General features: G+C 34.1%; 1 protein-coding gene across 1 annotated transcript in view; it reads right to left on the reverse strand.

Moving 5' to 3' along the window:
* PIK3CA (phosphatidylinositol-4,5-bisphosphate 3-kinase catalytic subunit alpha) overlaps positions 1 to 19,643 on the reverse strand; it is an 82,892-nt gene that overhangs the window by 6,652 nt on the left and 56,597 nt on the right. The window contains exons 7-20 of the mRNA XM_034662588.1: positions 18,498 to 18,603; positions 17,832 to 17,984; positions 17,606 to 17,740; positions 13,578 to 13,702; positions 12,593 to 12,674; positions 11,993 to 12,157; positions 11,709 to 11,812; positions 10,091 to 10,262; positions 7,672 to 7,778; positions 7,030 to 7,151; positions 5,934 to 6,012; positions 1,383 to 1,553; positions 773 to 890; positions 513 to 664 (exon numbers count right to left, since the gene is read on the reverse strand). Coding sequence (XP_034518479.1) covers positions 513 to 664; positions 773 to 890; positions 1,383 to 1,553; positions 5,934 to 6,012; positions 7,030 to 7,151; positions 7,672 to 7,778; positions 10,091 to 10,262; positions 11,709 to 11,812; positions 11,993 to 12,157; positions 12,593 to 12,674; positions 13,578 to 13,702; positions 17,606 to 17,740; positions 17,832 to 17,984; positions 18,498 to 18,603 — 1,791 coding nt within the window. The remainder of the gene's footprint in view (positions 1 to 512; positions 665 to 772; positions 891 to 1,382; positions 1,554 to 5,933; positions 6,013 to 7,029; positions 7,152 to 7,671; positions 7,779 to 10,090; positions 10,263 to 11,708; positions 11,813 to 11,992; positions 12,158 to 12,592; positions 12,675 to 13,577; positions 13,703 to 17,605; positions 17,741 to 17,831; positions 17,985 to 18,497; positions 18,604 to 19,643) is intronic.

Below are 19,643 nucleotides of genomic sequence, written 5' to 3' on the forward strand. Positions count from 1 at the left end.
CAGTATAGAGAAGGTGTAGTCCAATTATTTAAACAGCAGTAAATAAAAACTTCTAATATATTAAGAAGTTTAAGAATCACTTTCTTAGGCCTTAATTAACTAAATAAATCATTTCAGGCCTTCATTAACTTAATAAATTGGTTTTTCTCTCCAATTTTCTTCATAGCATTGCACAATAAATAAATACATTAAAATACTCAGGCCAGAATGTTAATAAAACGTATTTTAAGTTACTTGAAAAATATTATTTTTGATAGAACAGCAAGAATTCTGTACTTCGTATTTTTGATTTTTTTTTAAAAGATTTTATTCATTTATTTGACAGAGATAGAGACAGCCAGCGAGAGAGGGAACACAAGCAAGGGGAGTGGGAGAGGAAGAAGCAGGATCCCAGCGGAGGAGCCTGATGTGGGGCTCGATCCCAGAACGCCGGGACCACGCCCTGAGCCGAAGGCAGACGCCCAATGACTAAGCCACCCAGGCGCCCCGTATTTTTGATTTCTTGAACTTACCTCTCAAATTCTCTTGTCTTTGTGCATTCCTGGGCTCCTTTACTAATCACTATTAAGAAATCTTGTGTCAAAACAAATGGCACACGTTCCCGTTTATAACCAAATTTTTTCTTCTTGTGATCCAAAAAGTGTCCAAAATCTATATGAAACAGCTTTCAAAAATAAAGAATTATATTATAGCTTGACAAATGCAGAAATACAATATCCCAAATTAATAAATTTAAGAACGCCAAAACATTTTAAAAAGAGAAAGCTATTACTTGTCCATCATCTTTAACCATGATGTTACTATTGTGACGATCTCCAATGCCCAATATGAAAGTAGCAACACAATATCCAGCACATGAACGTGTGAACAGGTCAATGGCTGCATCGTATCTGCAAAGAAGAAACAAACACCTGATGAGCAGTGTGTTAATATAGAGTAATCCAGTCCAAATTGGAAAAGATGGTCAAAGTCTATATTGAAGAGTGAAAACAATCACTGACATTAAGAGGAGGAAGTAATTATGTCCAAAGATTTGTGTTAGAAAGGACATTTCTGGATATCCTCTGACTAAAGCATAAGTCTTATAATGGTGAAAAAATACCGAAGGTGTCATGAAAAGATTTTTCTTCGAATCATTTTAACAATGAACTAGAAGTAAATTTTGAAATGTTCAATGTTGACCTTGAAAAAAAAGAATAAGCAAGAAGAAGAACACATTTAGGTACCTAAAATTGGATGTATAAAGTTGGGTATATAGGGTTTCTCCAAAATTATAAGTAATTCTGATCGAACACAAACTCAAATTTTTCAAAAGGTGAGCATATTTTTTTTTTCTAACAAAACCTTAGATTGACATAGGAAGAAGAGAATAACAGACTCACATTTCTCCTTTGTTCTTGTCTTTGAGCCACTGGTGGAGTGTGTGGCTATTGAACTGCAGAGCACCTTTCAGGCCACCTTTGCACTGAATCTGCATAATCGTGTGCGAGTTTCGCACCACCTCAATAAGTCCCACACAGTCACCGATTGACAGACAACCATAAGGTAACATTCTGAAAAGGATCAAGACATTTGCAATTAAGTGATGGAATTTCAAAACAGCAAATATTTTAATAGGCTAATACAGGGATATTCTTTGTGTAAATCTGTCATGCATGACTTTTATTCCTTTAACTTTGGTTTTCTTTTAAAATTAGAAAAATACTAGAAAAATCCTCAAAATTATCTGCCATTGTGTGTTATAAGTTTCAACAGAGAAAGCACCTAATTGTATAAGAGACAAGCACTAAGATTATTGTGGCAATTAAAATTTTATAAACCTTTATGACTTTAAAAATATGGGTGAATTTCAGTTTGTTCAGCTGACATCTAAATACTTCAGGGCAGCAGTTCTCAAATTTTTGGCCTCAGGACTCCTTTACACTCTTAAAAATTACTAAGATCCCAAAGAGCTTTTATTTATGTGGGTTGTATCTACTGATATTAGCAATTAAAATAGAGAAAATAAAAAAATTAAAGTATTAATTCATTTAAAAATAACAAACTATTATGTGGTAATATAAATAACATCTTTTATGAAACAAGGAACTTTTTATTAAAAAAACAATTTTTGGGGCCCCTGGGTGGATAAGTTGGTTAAGCATTTGACTGCTGGTTTCAGGTCAGGTCATGATCTCAGGGTCGTGGGGCTCCGTGCTCAAGAGTCTGCCTCAGATTCTCTCTCCCTCGTCCTCTCCCCTCACTCTCTCTCTCTCAAGTAAATAAATAAAATCTTTAAAAAAGAAATTCTTAGTAAGAAGAGTGACACTTTCCCATATTTTCAAATTTCTTTAATGTCTGGCTTCATAGTACTGAGCTGGATTTCATATATACTTCAATTGTATTCAATCTAATGCAATGTTTTAATTGAAGCCTATGAAGAAATTCTGGCCTTGTACCATTATGTAGGTAGAAAAAGGAGTACTGTAATAGCCCCTTTCAGATAATTGTAGATATTTTTCTTTGATACTATTCCAAAACTTCAAAAAAGGTAGTTTCTCAAGTTGCAATATGGAATGTGAAACTGTATCAATAAACTCGTCATACTCTGTTACATTAAAATCCGTTAGTCTATCTCGCCTCTGAATGGAACTTTTACCCATATGTGACTTTATCATATCCTGCATTGGTCATTTGGAAGATATTAGTTCACTGAGTTCCAAAGATCTTTCAGATGGTGACACTTTTCATTATACCAACTAAAAAAAAATCACAATTTTTTTTTAATGATTTTTTTCTTATATTGTTAGTCACCATACAGCACATCCCCGGTTTCCAATGCAAAGTTCGATGATTCATTAGTTGCGTATAACACCCAGTGCACCATGCAATACGTGCCCTCCTTACTACCCATCACCGGTCTATCCCATTCCCCCACCCCCCTCCCCTCTGAGGCCCTCAGTTTGTTTCTCATAGTCCATAGTCTCTCATGCTTCATTCCCCCTTCTGATTACCCCCCCTTTCTTTATCCCTTTCTTCCCCTACCGATCTTCCTAGTTCTTATGTTCCATAGATGAGAGAAATCATATGATAATTGTCTTTCTCTGCTTGACTTATTTCACTTAGCATTATCTCCTCCAGTGCCGTCCATGTTGCAGCAAATGTTGAGAATTCGTTCTTTCTGATAGCTGAGTAATATTCCATTGTATATATGGACCACAGCTTCTTAATCCAGTCATCTGCTGAAGGGCATCTCAGCTCCTTCCACGATTTAGCTATTGTGGACAATGCTGCTATGAACATTGGGGTGCATATGGCACTTCTCTTCACTACGTCTGTATCTTTGGGGTAAACATCCAGTAGTGCAATGGCTGGATCATAGGGTAGCTCAATTTTTAACTTTTTAAGGGACCTCCACACTGTTTTCCAGAGTGGCTGTACCAACTTGCATTCCCACCAACAATGTAAGAGGGTTTCCCTTTCTCCACATCCTCTCCAACAATCGTTGTCTTGCCTTGTCTATTTTTGCCATTCTAACTGGCGTTAAGGTGGTATCTCAGTGTGGTTTTGATTTGAATTTCCCTGACAGCTAATGAAAAAATCAAAATTGTTAATATTACCACTGATCTCATCAGAAAAGTCTTTACTTTGGGGGAGTGCTTATGCTTACAGTGGTACATACAAGATTTTCCAAATTCTAATTTTTGCTAGAAAGCTCAAATTTGATCTTTGACAACATATCCTGTCATTTTCAAGAAAATGTCTGCCAAATACCCATGTCTCAATAACCAGAGCTTATCTATTAGTTCTTTTTTTTTTTTTTTTAAGATTGTATTTATTTATCTGAGAGACAGAGAGTGAGAGAGAGATCATGAGCAGGGGGGAAGGGCAGAGGGAGAAGCAGACTCCCTGCCGAGCAGAGAGCCCAATGCAGAACTCGATTCCAGGACCCTGGGATCATGACCTGAGCCGAAGGCAGATGCCTAACCGACTGAGCCATTCAGGTGCCCTATTAGTTATTCTTTAAGTAAAAATGGTGTTCCATGAAAAAAGCAGCTAGTATGGCTTGCAACTCTAATAACGCACAAACGTCTTTACTTGATAAAACCATACTTGGGTATGCAGCAGAAGTACTATATGGGGACTTCCCATTCATCACAGGGTAGTAAAAAGGACATGTAGTCAAGCGAGGTGTGAGCAGTTAAAGACACAATGAGAAAAACATCCCAAATGGCATATAAGTACACATAAGGACTAATGTATGGTTTTTCTTGCTTTGTTGTTCATAAACTACTGCCATGCTTTCCATACTTCTTAAGTTCCTAAAAGAGTAATAGTCTATACTTTTCATTTTCTCAATTCCATGTAGCATAACTTCTATGCCTACCACTCTACTGACTCAACTCTTCTTACAGTTAACCATGAATCATCAAATCTAAAGGCTTTTTCATAGTCCTTATGCTCTTATATCCCTGGAAGAACCTGATACCATAAACTGAATCTCTCCCCTCTTTTGGGTTCTGTGAATTACTCACTCTGATCTACCTATCCCTTTGACCATTTCTTTTATGGAATCTTTCCTTCTACCTGCCCTGGTAAATGTGAGAATTTCTTAAGCTTGTACTCCTGCTCATTCTCTCTTACTTTTTATTTTAATTTTATTACTGTTGAACATGCTCATACTTTAAAGAGTCACACAGTCCTATAAGACTTGTGACATAACAAAACAACACAAGCAGAGAATCCAAGTTTTGGCAAGAATAAATAAAAATGCTCTGACTTTTGTAAAATAAATTTTTTATTTAAAATCAAAATAAAAATTTTTACATAAATTAAGTTAAAAAATTTAGAAAATATTCTAAGACTTAAAAACTTTTTGAAGATCGCGTACTTTCCAATGATCTAGCTTAACTTTAAATGCTTTTTAGCACAGTCACTAATTTACAATTAAATATTGTAATTATCAGAGTTATATAGTTAAATCCTTTACTCTGTCTAGCTCTGCATTCTCTTTTGTTTTGTACTTTCCTGGGGGCAGTGGTAGTAACGGCATGTGTATCTCTCAGACACAGAAAATTATACCAGAAGAGGAAGCTTGATCCGTGTAACACTGTTTTGGGAAAGCAGAGGGGACTAAGCAAAGAATCAGGAGTTAAAAATTTCAAGTTGATGACCTAATTTTGTGCTTTAGCAAATTACTTGACATGTCCATTTTTCTTCTTTGCAACAAGACAATTCTACTATATGTTACTGATATATTTTTACACACTAGTTATCAGTCTTTACGACGTATACAAACAGACCCTTATCTGCTGTGCTGCTGCCACGAGAGTTGACCCCATGCCCACTTACGGGCTAAAACTCTTTTGAAGAGAGTGGCCTTTGCTGGAATGACTCTAGATTTGCAAAGAGATGAGAAAGAGCAGGGAACTCTGTGAGAAACAGAAATGTCAAGGACAAGATGAAGCATGACAGAAAACTTAGACACAATTGTAGAAGGTTGGGCAGAAACCAACAGAATGGCAAAAGCTTTAAGATGAGTTCTTTTCATAAATTTTGCTGTCAAACAGATTCAAGATTAGAGGCTATATAAAGTTTTAAAATTAGAAAATTTATATTATGAAAGACACTTTCTTTTAACCTCTTAACTTCTGAATGAAAATAGGGGGCTTTTGTGTCTCCTATGTTCTGTCCTAAAAAGTGACACTCCAGACACAGTTGCAGTCTTTGCCAACTTATTAGAGATAGCTCTTCTTGCCTAGCTGAATGTCTTAGCTCTTCTACATTAAGGAAAAGGAAGACAAATGGAAGTAGTGTAATCAACTAGTATTAATTACTACTCCCTACATCTCTTCATAGATACATGCCCCTTTATGCTTTATAACCAATGTTTACCAATAGTTAACTTTTTCAGGATAACTTTCAACATATATGTTGCCTTACTGGTTACCTACCGAAGATCAAGACCTTGATTTTGCCAGATATTTTCCATAATGCGAATTATCTGAAGTGTTAGCATATCTTGCCGTAAATCTGCAATTCAAATAATATGTATCACCACCTAATGCCATAAATGCAAACTTGAGTGTCATGTCATCACGTTGCTTTCAAACAGAAAATAAATACAGCTATCTTTACTTTTCAAATTAATCTATAAGAAGCAATATTTTGATTCTTTTTTTTTCATTTAATCTAGTTTTATCTGTATTAACTCAAATTCATACAACATTATCAAACACTTTTAAATTTGGATACTATTCTTTTGGATAGAGAAAATAGAGACAGAACAAACATTTACGTTAATTATGTTTTCAGAGACAATATATGCATATTGTTCTGACATACTAAAATTTTTGATTCTTTAACCCATTTCTAAAGTATCTGCATAAACCCATCTGTATAACAATGTAGGATAAGCTAGCACGTATTTCACAAAAATTTTAAATTAAAATATTTAAAGTACTTATTTTTTTGAATCCTTAAATTTGAACCTGTGTATAAATATTGGGGTTAACAGGATTCAGTGCTGAAATGTCATTTCCCAGTGGAAACCCATCAATGATTCTCCCATTGTTTCCCGCCACAGGCTGTTTTCCAAGTACATTAGGACCTTCTTTTATATGATTTCTTAGCAGACTACACCTTTCTTTCATACCATATTATAATTTTATTTTTGTAATTACTGTTTAATGTCTCTCTTCTCCCTGCTAGACTATGAACTTTTAGAGGGCAGGGACTCTGTTTTTATTCTTACAATTTGATGGCCTACCACATCAAATATTTATGGAATGAATAGATACTCACACAGCTAAGTAAACTATAGTTAGAAACTTCTTTCAGGCCTTTCGATTCTAAATTTAGTACTTCTTTTCTTTTTAATAATTGTATACACATTTGCTAAAGGTTAAGACATCTGTTTTTAATATTATATATTTTACCACATGCATATTCCTTAAATGGCTTTCGATAGTCTTCATGGTTCATAAATACCTTGTGTATAAAAAGATAGCTAAATTCATGCATCATAAGTTCATTAATACTCTTCCTTACCATCCCCATTTTTAAAGATGATCTCATTGTTCTGAAAGAGTAACTCTGACATGATGTCTGGGTTCTCCCAATTCAACCACAGTGGCCTTTTTGCAGAGGACATAATTCGACACTCTTCAAGCCTTTAAAATAGTTAAAAACTTTACTAGGCACATTGCTTTTTTAAATTCTTTTTAACCCTCAAATTTATTAAAATACACAGACAACATAGTTTTTTGAAGTGTTATAAAATTTAAAACCTTCTCAATTTCATTTATGAATTCATTTCTAAAGGAGCATAAAGAAAAAATAAATATTAAGCTTAAAACTTTCTTATATAATAGCACATGAATTTTTGACAAACATAGAGGCATGCCACTCGTTTTACAGACAGTACATTTCATTTTTGAAATGAAACCAGAAATTCTGGCCAGAGAAAGTTTAAACTCTATAATTAAAGTAATAAAAACTCATTCTGACCAAATGCAATTCAGAACTTAAGAAACCCGAACAACTTATTTTGCAAGGTAGGATAATGGGAGAGGGAAAGCATATATAACTGAACATTCTAATTATAATGGACATTTTAACTTTTCTTAAGATTTTCTCCAGGAAGCGTCCTTGTTTAAATATATCAATAAAACTTCCAAAAAGGTACATTACCTGAGATTTCCTAATTGATGAGCAGGATTTAGAGGAGACAGAAAACCTTGTAGAGCATCCATGAAATCTGGTCGCCGCATCTGCTCAACTAAAAACTTCATCTGTACCTGATAAATGAGCATAATCACGGTTAGAAACTGATTTCATGTAAGGTAAAACTAACTGTTAATCTCTTTTGTATGTTGGAACCTCAGTATTATAGAGTCCATGACTCCATATCCTGTATTCTGATTAGAAAGGTTTCTATCACACAGAGCAACACACCTCAGGCAGAGGCAGGAGGTGGCAGCACCGTGTGCTGTCCTGTGAGAATTCTGCATGCTGACACAGGCAGTGCTCTGGCTCTAGAGTAGGGCTTGGTCAACTATGGCAGTTTTTGTAAATCAAATTGGACTGGATAGAGCCATGCCCATTCATTTAGATACTGGCTGTTTTCACATTAGAACAGCAGAGTTGATTACAACAGAAACTGCAGGGCCTGTGAAGTCTAAAATAATTACTATCGGGCCTTTCAAGAAAAAGTTTGATGACCTTTGTTCTAGAAGACAGACTATGGAGATATCAGGTTAGCTTAGTAACTTTACTTTTAAGCTTTGCAGAAAACACCATAGTCATGCTCTCTCTGTTGAGTAAAAAAGGTCTAGTAAGGCTAAAGGAAATTGTTTGGAAAAGGACTTAGAAAAACATTTGTTACACTGAGTCGCACAGTATACTCAGGTTCCGGTATGTAGGCAGAAACATCTCTTTTAATCAACCGAAACCGGAACCCAAACTGCTGAGCAATATCATGCAATAACTGCCATTTTATTTTAGGAAATTTTCATCTATCAAAAATATAAAAGATAAGTAGGGGACAAAAGAGGTTAGAAGCTAGGAATTCATGATAAATTCATTTTCATGCTGTAATTTTAGTAATAGAGTTTGTTTTTTTTTTTTCTTTTTCGCTGGATAAGTGAGCAGCTGGAAAATCTAGTTATCACTGACTAGGGCAGCTCTTGCTCATGTAAAGGCAGTTCTTTTTCTATCACTATCCACCCTAATGTTAGCACACTGCTTCCAATGCTTTATCATTGTTACAATAATGCATGAAACCACTCAAAGAAGCTGCTTTTGTTCCTATGGCATTTTCAGTTCCCTATCACAATCCCATTTAAGCCCATAGTAATTAATTAAGGAATTAATTAATTAATTCTTAATTAATCCACTGTATCAAAGCCAACCTGCGATATGAAAATTCCACCTAAAAGAAATACCTGTATTTGCAAATTTAACTAATATCTAGTTTCTTTTTTTCTTACCTGTTACAATATAGTAAGTTTTATTCTTTCAAAGCAGTCCAGTCCCCTCTAGCTCATGATTCCAGCATCAGAAACAGTACAATCACTATTACTATTTTTAAAATTTTTTTAGAGAGCAAGTGTGAGCAAGGAGGGGGTGCAGAGGGAGAAAAAGAATCTTAAGCAGGCTCCACACCCAGCGTGGAGCCTGATGCCAGGCTTGATCTCATGACCCTGAGGATCATGACCTGAGCCAAAATCAAGAGTTAGATACTTAACCAACTAAGCCCCCCAGGCGCCCCCCACAATTATATTCTATCATTTATTTGAACTTCTATTTCACAAGTTCAATAAAATCAACTCACCCACTCTATGACATTTAGATTAATACAGTAACTTTCTTTAAATTTTTTTTTCATGCAGTATCAATGAAGATGTTGGAAAAATTCATTCGGTACTGCCAATTTACATTCTTTGTACTTGGGGACTAATATAGTGGGATTTTTTTTTTTCTTCCCCATTTCATTAGGGGTGAGGAATGATCTCACTTTTCACTACAGGATGTGGCAGATTGAAAAGGGATAGGAAGGAGGAAGAGGTCATAAAAAATCCTTACATTTCATATTCCTCAGTTACACTAGGCTAGATTACCGATCACCAGAATGTGTGATAATGTTCACTGCAGGACTAAGAGTCCATTTTAAACTTAGAAATGTAGAAATTAATTTCTTTACACTTACTTTCAGGGTCATTACTAAAAAATAAATGACATAAAATAGGGAAAAATAATTTTAAAAGTGAGGGCTGTGTAAAAGAGAAGAAAGGGAAAGAAGAAAGGACTAAGATTTACTGGGCACCTCCTGCATTCTGGGGACTGTGATATGTGCTTCAGTGCATCTCGTGTAATTTAATTCTCACAGCCACACTATGTAGAAAGTATCACTGCCATTTATAAATGAGGAAAATGGATCTCAAAGACTAAATAATGTGTCTAACATTACCCAGCTGAGATGCGGTGGCACGTGGATCCAAATCCCAATATGCTGGATTCTAACGCCCACCATCTGCATCTATGCCAGGCTCTCAAATTACCCGGCCTACTGCAATGAAGAGTCTCAAAAACAACCTGAAGATTCACATACCTTTTGTGTTTCATCCTTCTTCTCTTGTTTGAGAATGTCAGTTAAGTTAATGAGCTTTTCCATAGCCTCAACTTGCCTATTTAGGTGCTTCAAATACATCCCGCATGCACGACAATAGGACTCCAAAAGGAGGCCAAACCGCTGACTAACGGTTTTATTGTGCATCTCAGACCTAAAAGAGCAGCATAAGATTAAAAAAAAAAAAAAAAAGACCAAAACACACACACGCATGCACACACACACACTGCATTATATATATGGTCTTAAATAAGTATACGTATACAGTCTTTTTAAAGAAAGTATGAAAACCCATTTTCAATATCCTATAAATGTTACAATCATACTAACAATAAAATGATTTAAAATCTATCATTTGGGAGCAAAATAATCAAGAATATAAGATAGTTCCTGGAAATGTAAATTTAACAAACTAGACTTTACGCCTATTTCAACTACTTTTCATTTACTAATCTTAGCACAAGATCTATTAACTATAGAGAACAAACTGATGGTTACAGGAGGGGAGGTGGTGGGGGCTGGGTGAAATAGGTGACGGGGGCTAAGGTGTGCACTTGCTTTAATGATAAGCACTGGGGGTTGTATGGAAGTGTTTAATTATTATATTGTACATATTGTAATATTAATATGTAATACTAATATTATACTGCATGTTAACTAACTGGAATTTAAATAAGAACTTACAAGGAAAGATATATAAACATGAAACAAATAAATTCAGGACAAAAGTAATAAAATGAATAGGGAAGGAGTGAAGAGTGAGTGAGTACTATTTGACTCTTGTGGCATACATGTCCCTTTTCTATACTGTCTTTGAATTTCAGTTATTTTAAACGTAGCTCTGAGATTCCATTTTGATTCATTTTAACATTTAAAAAATCAAGTTAATTATTAAAAAAATCAAGTTATAAATCTTTCTAAATTTAGAAAACAGTGTATGGCTTATGGTCTCAGAGTATTAGATCATATTCTACAAAACACTTTTAATTCTTTTATTTATTTACTTGAGAGAGAGAGGAGAGAGCATGAGAGGGGAGAGAAGAGAGGGTCAGAAGGAGAAGGGGACTCCCCACTGAGCAGGGAGCCCGATGTGGGATGCAGGACTTGGGACTAGGGGATCATGTTGTGAGCTGAAGGCAGTTGCTTAGCCAACTGAGCCACCCAGGCACCAAAATACTTTTAATTTTTAATTAGCTTGTTTTCTAGTAAGAAACTTGGGATATCTGTCATTATTATTCTGAATTCCAAGGCAGGATTTTTTTTCCCCTTTATTTTGGGTATTTTAATCCACACATACAGTAAAACCAACTGTAATATTAACCAATATCAATCTAGCAAATTTCGCTTTGCTTAAAGTAAAATCAAAGTCTTTAAAAATATTTTAGCTCTCATTTCTGTATAAAATTCAGTTTTAAATTCTACTGCTTATTTAATATTAAAGAGGAAAAGTTGAAGCGAAGCCTACCACTGGTATGATACACTTTCATTATGGAAAAGTCTTTCAGACAAAAACAACAGTATATAAGTAATATTTATAGATCTGTTAAGAAAGCAAGTAATATATATCTAAAGAATTTAATGGGAAAATAATGTGACTTACTTTAAATGCCAAAAGAAAAAGTGCCCAATCCTTTGATTAGTCAATGCTTTTTTGAGTAAAAATCTCACAAGCAGGTTATCCAAATACTGTTCATATTTTAGGACCTATGTGATTAAACACAAACATTAAAAGGGTCAATTTTTAAAGAAAATTTTTAAGTAAGTAGGCACTACTGGTAACTGATTTTTAAAAAAGCATAGAATCAGTAGATAAAGATCCACAGATTGGGTAAAGTTGCATGGATTTAGAATAAAACATTATTTTTCTATTTTACATTATTTTACCTGTACTAGCTGAATTAGGTACTGAGAAAGCTTGTCATCTGTTAAGTATTTTTCCAAGCACCGGACAGCAAAACCTCGAACCATGGGATCTGGGTAATTACAGTCCAGAAGCTCCATAGCCTGTTCAGGTTTGATTGGAGGCCAATCTTTTACTAAGCAGTACATCTGTTATGGGAAAGACAATAAATCATATTTAAAAAGGAAAGACAGTTGTGAGTGAACCCTCTAAGACATTGTCTTAATTTCTTATTTTATTTAATTTTTTTATAATTTTTTTATTAGATTATGTTAGTCACCATACAGTACATCCCTGGTTTTTGATGTAAAGTTCCATGATTCATTACTTGCGTATAACACCCAGTGCACTATAATTGGTTAAGAGCTCTCCTTATGAATTTGGTGTTTAAAGTGTTCAAGTCTAATTAACTTTGTCAGAGGAAGTGGTGTGAATGGTATTTTTCTCCACTATATTATCATTATTAATATAAAACATAGTCTCTATCACCTCTTATATTTATGAAGACCTTCTGAGAGAAAACAATTTGAGCGACACACCAATTTTATACAACAGTTATTCTGTAATTTCAAACATGCATTTACCTGAGCTACTTCATCTCTAGAATTCCATTTAACGGACAGAAGCAATTTGGGTAGAATTTCAGGGATAGTTACACAATAGTGTCTGTGTGGAAAAGACAAAACAAAACAAAAAACATTCTTGCATGTTATTCAAAAGGCCTAGATATCTAAATTTTCAACTATGTAATCTTTCCAAACACTTTCAAAACTTAACATTACTCGTCTTCTTTAAAATCAAAAGAAATCAGCATTTAACACTATAGTTGCATATTTATGCACATATATACTTAGTTATAATGTCAAGGAAGACAAAAGAAAAAATCCAAATGAAAGACAGATACTTTGAAAAAATTATGAATTTATTTCATAACACTATACAGCTCCTTTTATTTACCTACTTACCCAACAGAAACCATGAGAAGAATCGCCACTTCTGTAGTCACTGGACAAAATTTATGTTTCAATGGACTTTCTATAGAAATGCACTGCAACTGCTTTATTTAAGTAAACCAGTGTATAATTCCCAAGTAGTGGGTAATTTCTTCACAAATGAAAATAAAGCATTGCACTGTTACTTTGAAGAAGTGTAAGAAAAAAATGGAAGGAACACCTAAAAACTGAAATATCTAGACCAACTACATCACAACTAAATTGATCTAAAGCTACAGGGTTTTTTGTTTTTTGTTTTTTTTTTTTTCCGGATCTTGAATTTCATTTAAAAAGCCCCCCAAACCAAATCCTAAAAAAGTCGTATCAGGGATTTAGAATTTTAAAAAAGGCTTCAAGGCTTGAAGGTGGAAAGTTAGTACTAATGCAGCATGATTTTCTAGAAATATTGACCTTTATCCACAGTTTAAAAAAGAATAATGCTTATAATAAAGTCATGTAAATTATGCATAAAGTACATAAAGTACTTTAACAGGTATGGCAGAACCCGCAAGATAAGCCAGAATCAGTTGTTTCTTCTGTAACAGAAGAAACAGGGAATCGCCATCTTAACATTTACCTGTGGCTCCACAGAAAATCTTTCTCTTGCTCAGTGATTTCAGATAGAGGATCTCGGGTACAAATTGCTCGGAGCTGTTCTTTATCATTTTCTCTTAACTCGTTGTCTCTAGCTAATCTGTTACTCTGCAAAACAAAGTAATATCTTATATGATTTCCTTTGCTATATTTACCCCTGGATTCATGAGTGATCTACAAAGAAAGACAATGGCCAACAACTTTACATTGCTTATTAACTGTTATGAACAGTTTATTCTCATCACAAGCCTTTATTTTCAGGGATAGGGGAGAATCAACTCAAGGCAGTATTTGAGGAACAAATCCAGTACCTTTAACTGCCAGAGTGAGTCAGGGACAAGACCAGACTAGGGTACCGGGGGGTAGAAGTGAGTAACTGACTTCTCTTCCTGATGAGGCCCCTTCCTAGTATTCTATTAACTAATCTGCTCATGTTTCTAGAATAATAAGAAATAGTAAAATAATAAAATAAAAATGTAAATTCTTTCATAATCTTTGCTAGAATATATCCTTATAATCACTGCAAGGCTTTCAAATTCAAAAAGTAAAAATAAATAAGAGAAAAAAGGAAAAGAAATACCCCCATTAAAACACGGGACATTAAATGTTTAGAAACTACGATGAAAACATCATAACCTTTGGTATAATTCCAAAATTCCAAGTAATGTATTTATTCCCTTTAAATACAGATATATTAACTGCATAATGAGTAATTATGAATGTATATTAATATATTATGAAAACAGGTATATATCCCTTAGAATGGGTTACACATATTCCCAATGGCTAAAAATGAAAGCAGGCATCCATGCCACTTGGTTTTTATTAACATTTGTTAACATTTTATTAACAACATTTAAATGTTATTAATTTATCCAACAGTATGAAGAAATATTATTGGCACATATCCATCAACAAATATTTATCAAAACACGTACTGTGTGTGTGCCTTGTTTTGTCCTTACTGCTGGGGGTCTCAAATAGTAAGAACCTGCACTAACAGAGTCCGCGTTATAGTGAAAAATTAAACGAACAAATAAAATAAATTGGCAAGTTGCTATAAATACTTTGGGTGATGTAATGGAGAATGAGAGTGGCTACTTAACACTGGGTGTTTGGAAACGACCTCTGAGAAGGGAATATTTAATTCGTGATCCAAATGACAAGAAAGAACTGCCCACACTAAGATCAGGGAAAAGACCACTGCAGATGGAGGAAACAGTGAAAGTGACCCAAGGAGAGAATGAGTTTGGCGTGAGGGAGGAATAGGAAGACGACCTGTGAGCCTGAAGCCTGGTGGACGAGGGGAAGAATGATGGGATGTCACATTCAGAGCACGTAAAATTTGCAAATCAGGGTAAAAGGTCTGGATTTTATTTATGTTTTATAAAGATTATTCTAGGGGCTTTGTAGACTGAGGAAGCACTTAGGAGGCTACTGTAATACTCCAGGTTAGAAATAACAAATACTTAACCCTCGATTCACCAGGAAAAATAGTCATTACCATTTATCATCTTGGTCCAAGGGACTCTTAATATTACTGGCTTATTTTTTAGTTGTTTTCATTTTTAATACAAAATAACTTAAAGGATAAACAACTGTGAAAAAAATTTTGTTAAAAACAATTGTGAAAAATAACTTTATTAGACATCGTATTAAGAATATAAACACAGCAGAACCAAATTCAGAATCCAAAATGGGTAACACCCTTTGAATACCATTAACTGCTTGCTCCTCAACCATCATGCATGAGTCTGGAACATACGCATCTTGTAGATACTGATTCCTGACTTCAAATGCGTATCTAGTAAGTTCTAGCTTATCATTATTCCTGGTTTTTCTTCTTGTACTTGATTGTCAAAGTGTAATACTTTTGAGAACTTTTGTAGTAATCCAAGCAATTTTATATTTCTACATCACCTTTTTCCTTCCACTCATCTTTGCATACATGCCTGCCTGTGACGTTTATCCACTTACAAAGTGTATCAAGTAAATTTTGGTATACAGCAGCATTAAAACTGGAAAGAAAGATGAGGTGTAGTCCAGGTTCTCATCAAAAAATATTGTGTGTTGAAGTTATTCCTGTTGAATGACTAACTGAATGTGAATACCATATTTCCTTTTTGTTCTTGGAAATATATTGTTCACTGATCATAACTTGAGTTCGAGAAAATTCATCTAGGATATTATTTGATGTTTTACCTATATGATCAATTTTACCATCATCATTAGAGTCTGGAGTAATGATTCTCAAGTGGCGTAATTTTGTCCCCTCTACCTCCCAGGACCTTTGATACTGTTTGTATCTTAGATTTACAACAGTTTTCAATAGACCCAATGGTAACTGAAAAAATGAACCAGTTTAATTCTATCAAAAACAAATTTTTTTCTTTAAAGAAAAAATTCTTCTCAGAAAGAAAAAAAGTCCTAAAATATTCAATCCTTACAGAGTTAGAACTGCTCAAATAAGCTCAAAAGCTAACTGAGACAGGCTCTGATGGTAAAGTGAATGTATGAATAAAAACAGGAGATAACTGAGTCTTAAAGTGACTTGACTCTCATAATTCAATTGGTTTATAGGTATAACTAATGGTACAGGACTATGGACAATTCATGGGAATGCTCATCAATATTTCAACCCCAATTTCAAAATTAAGGAGCTTCTGTTCAGTTACAGCAGAATAGTTAAGAGTAAGAGGCTCAGTGATTCTGGATAAATTATTTAAACTCCTCAAGCCTGTTTCCTTACTGGCAGTATAGAGATTATAATAGTACTACCCTCATAAAGATTGCTTTTAAGATTAAATGAGATAAACTGTGAAAATTGACTGGCATCGCATTTGATACAAAGTAAGCACTTGATAAATGTTAGCAATTATCAAAAAGAAATTAAAGTTACAAAATAGTGGCTACATTTTTCAAGAAAAATAATTCCTTTTTAATGTGAAAAAGTTAATTGTACTTTTATATCTGATAGAATTCAGTAATGATTTTCAATTAATTTGTACTTATCAAAATACCTGCTACATATCTCTGAAAGTATACTGGCAGGAAGGTTATGATTATCACTAATCAGTTGACAAAAGGGATTTGTAAACTCCTTACTGAGAACACAGCTATAAACTAAAAGTTACTCAGGGCAGGATTCCAGCTGCCCCTGGGTATTGCTATTAGGCAGGCAGGCATATTTCAGGACCTCTTGGCCCCAGACTCATTGGTTGGTCTAGCTATAAGGTATCACCAGGCCAAAGAAAAAGGGATAAATTTGGAAACTAGGGAAAGTGACAACAAAGAACAAAAATATCTTCTTCTTTTAGCACTGACACTTTGCCCTTGAGAAATAAGAGTTAATGGTCCTTGAACCCAGTTATACTGTGATCCCAAAGTAATGGCCAAGATCAGACAACTCGATCCATATTTAAACTCCATTTTATATGTAATCTTTTCTAGGGGTCTGGAGTATGGTGGTAACTCTGCTTCCAAGCTCAACCAACAACATACTCATATTTTTGTTTCGACTTTAAGGTTACTATGTCAGAGGAGTAAAAAGTTCTTTCTTAAACCCAATATATATTAGTTTTTCATCCCAACCCTCTGTAGTCATTCTTGGCACACTACTGGCTTTTCCATCATAGCACCTACCATGATTTATAATCTTATATTTCTTTTACCACTTTAATGTCTGTTTTTACCATTAGACTGTATATGCAAAAGAGGTCTCTTTAGGTCACAACTTTATTACCTAGTACCTCTCATACAATAAATATAAACATGTAGCTGGCATTCAATAAATATTTGTTAAATGAAGGCAGGCTAGGGCTCTGAATAAACTAAGAAGAGGCAGAACTGCATTAGCATATGGAGAATGTGATTATATTGCAACTCTGTCCAGAGCCCATAGGAGCTATGCCAGCGTAACTAAAACATATGAACCCTTCTCCTAACAAAGAGGAAAAACCCAAATCCACTGATTATGATTGATACTTAAGAAAACTCAGTGATCTGCCTTACCAGTCCTGCATGGGAATAACTAAATCCTGCTTCCCGAGACACCGACCAGTTGGCATGCTCTTCAATCACTGACATATCTGGGAACTTGACCACACTGCTGAACCAGTCAAACTCCAACTCTAAGCATGGGGTTTCCTAAGAGATGGAATAAAAGTTATCATATATATTGTGCCTGACAGTCACAAAAAAAGGAAAAAATTCTAATTTATGATAATAAAAAGCTTACTTTATTTGGATTTGACCCAGTAACACCAATAGGGTTCAGCAAATCTTCTAATCCATGAGGTACTGGCCAAAGATTCAGAGCCATTTTTCCAGATACTAGAGTATCTGTGTAATCAAACAAGTTTATATTTCCCCAGGCCAATGGACAGTGTTCCTTCAAAAATGAACAGAAAAATATTCACTACTCTGTGGAATAAATTACAAAATGCATTTCAAAACACTTTTCTTCCCCAGAAAGAATTCAATAACTATCGCTACAGTGGTATCTATAATAAGCCACATCAATTTTTTTTAAAAATACAAATATTTTGTTTTCCTATTTGAAATTACATGAATATTTTTTCTTTAATTATAAATAGGAAATATGAACCAAAGCAAGGCAGGCAGATATTGGCATGTAGTCACCTAATAGATATTTGTGGATAGTCACTCTGTATGTTTAAAAAATTGTTGTCAATGCGAATTCAGGACATGCTCATCGTAAATAAACTCGGGAAGCTCTTCTGAGGTATTCTACCATGGCACATTTATTTATTAAAAATTAAAAAATATTTGACTATTTTAGATAAAGAAAAAATCCATTTCTTAATAAAAATTCAAATCAGCAGTATAATTAGGAGTTTTTTAGAGGTAAATATAATTAATTATTCCGTCTGAAATACTTTACCTCTTTAGCACCCTTTCGGCCTTTAACAGAACAAATGGAAAGGCAAAGTCGAGCAGCACGAGGAAGATCAGGAATGTATATATCATAATTTAGCCATTCATTCCACCTATGTAAAATTTTGAAGAAAAAAACATAATTTATCAAAAAAGGCTTTATCCAGAGTATATAAACAACCTCTACAAATCATCAAGAAAACGAAAAATCAAATAAAAACAGGCCAGAGATCAACTGAATAGACATACTTCACAAGATCATATCCAAATGGCCAATGAACATAAAAAAGTAGTCAATATTATTTGTAATTCAGAAAATGCAAAATAAAATCTCATGGAGATATCACTATACAAGAGATTGGCTAAAACTATAAAGGCTGACGATACCAAGGCAGGGTAAGGACGTGTAGTAACAGGAAATCTCACACATTGCTAGTGATTAGTATTTGCAAATATCCCCCAAGTGTTAACAATCCAAATGTCCAAAAGTAGAATTGCAGTATATTCATACAATGGAATACTACACAGCAATGGAAATAAACATGTTACTTACAATATGGATGAAATCTTACAAACATGAGTGAAAGAAGACAGACATAAAAGAGTATCTATTCCTTGACTACATTTATATAAAATTCAAAAACAGTTCAAACTAAGAAATAATGCTAGATGTTAGGTTAGTTGTTGCCCTTCGGGAGGTGAGAAGGTGAGAAGGTTAATGGGAAGGGGCAATGTCATATTTCTGTAAATGTTCTACTTCTTAGCCAGCATAGTGGTTATATAGGTATTAACTTTGTGATAATTCACTGAAGTTTATGATTATGATCTATATACTTTTATGCATTTGTGCCATTCCCTATTAAAAAAAAATAATTAAACTAGCTTATAGAAAAGGCACATGAAAGAGGGAAACTAAACAAGAAGAGTGAGATTTCCTATTATGATTATAATTATATTTACTTTATATATGCTGTAGTTTTATTCAGAAGAACCCATTAAGTCAGTATGTAAATAAAACGAAGGATATGTAAGCAGAAAGTATTTGAAGTTGAGAATAACTACTTCACAAAAGGTAACAGTTAACATTCATAATAAGAATAAAAAGTTGCTACAGAAAGTGATGACAAAAATTATTCAAATATTTATGATAAAT

This window comes from Ailuropoda melanoleuca, chromosome 1 (genome assembly GCF_002007445.2).
Source record: "Ailuropoda melanoleuca isolate Jingjing chromosome 1, ASM200744v2, whole genome shotgun sequence".
NCBI lineage: Eukaryota > Metazoa > Chordata > Mammalia > Carnivora > Ursidae > Ailuropoda > Ailuropoda melanoleuca.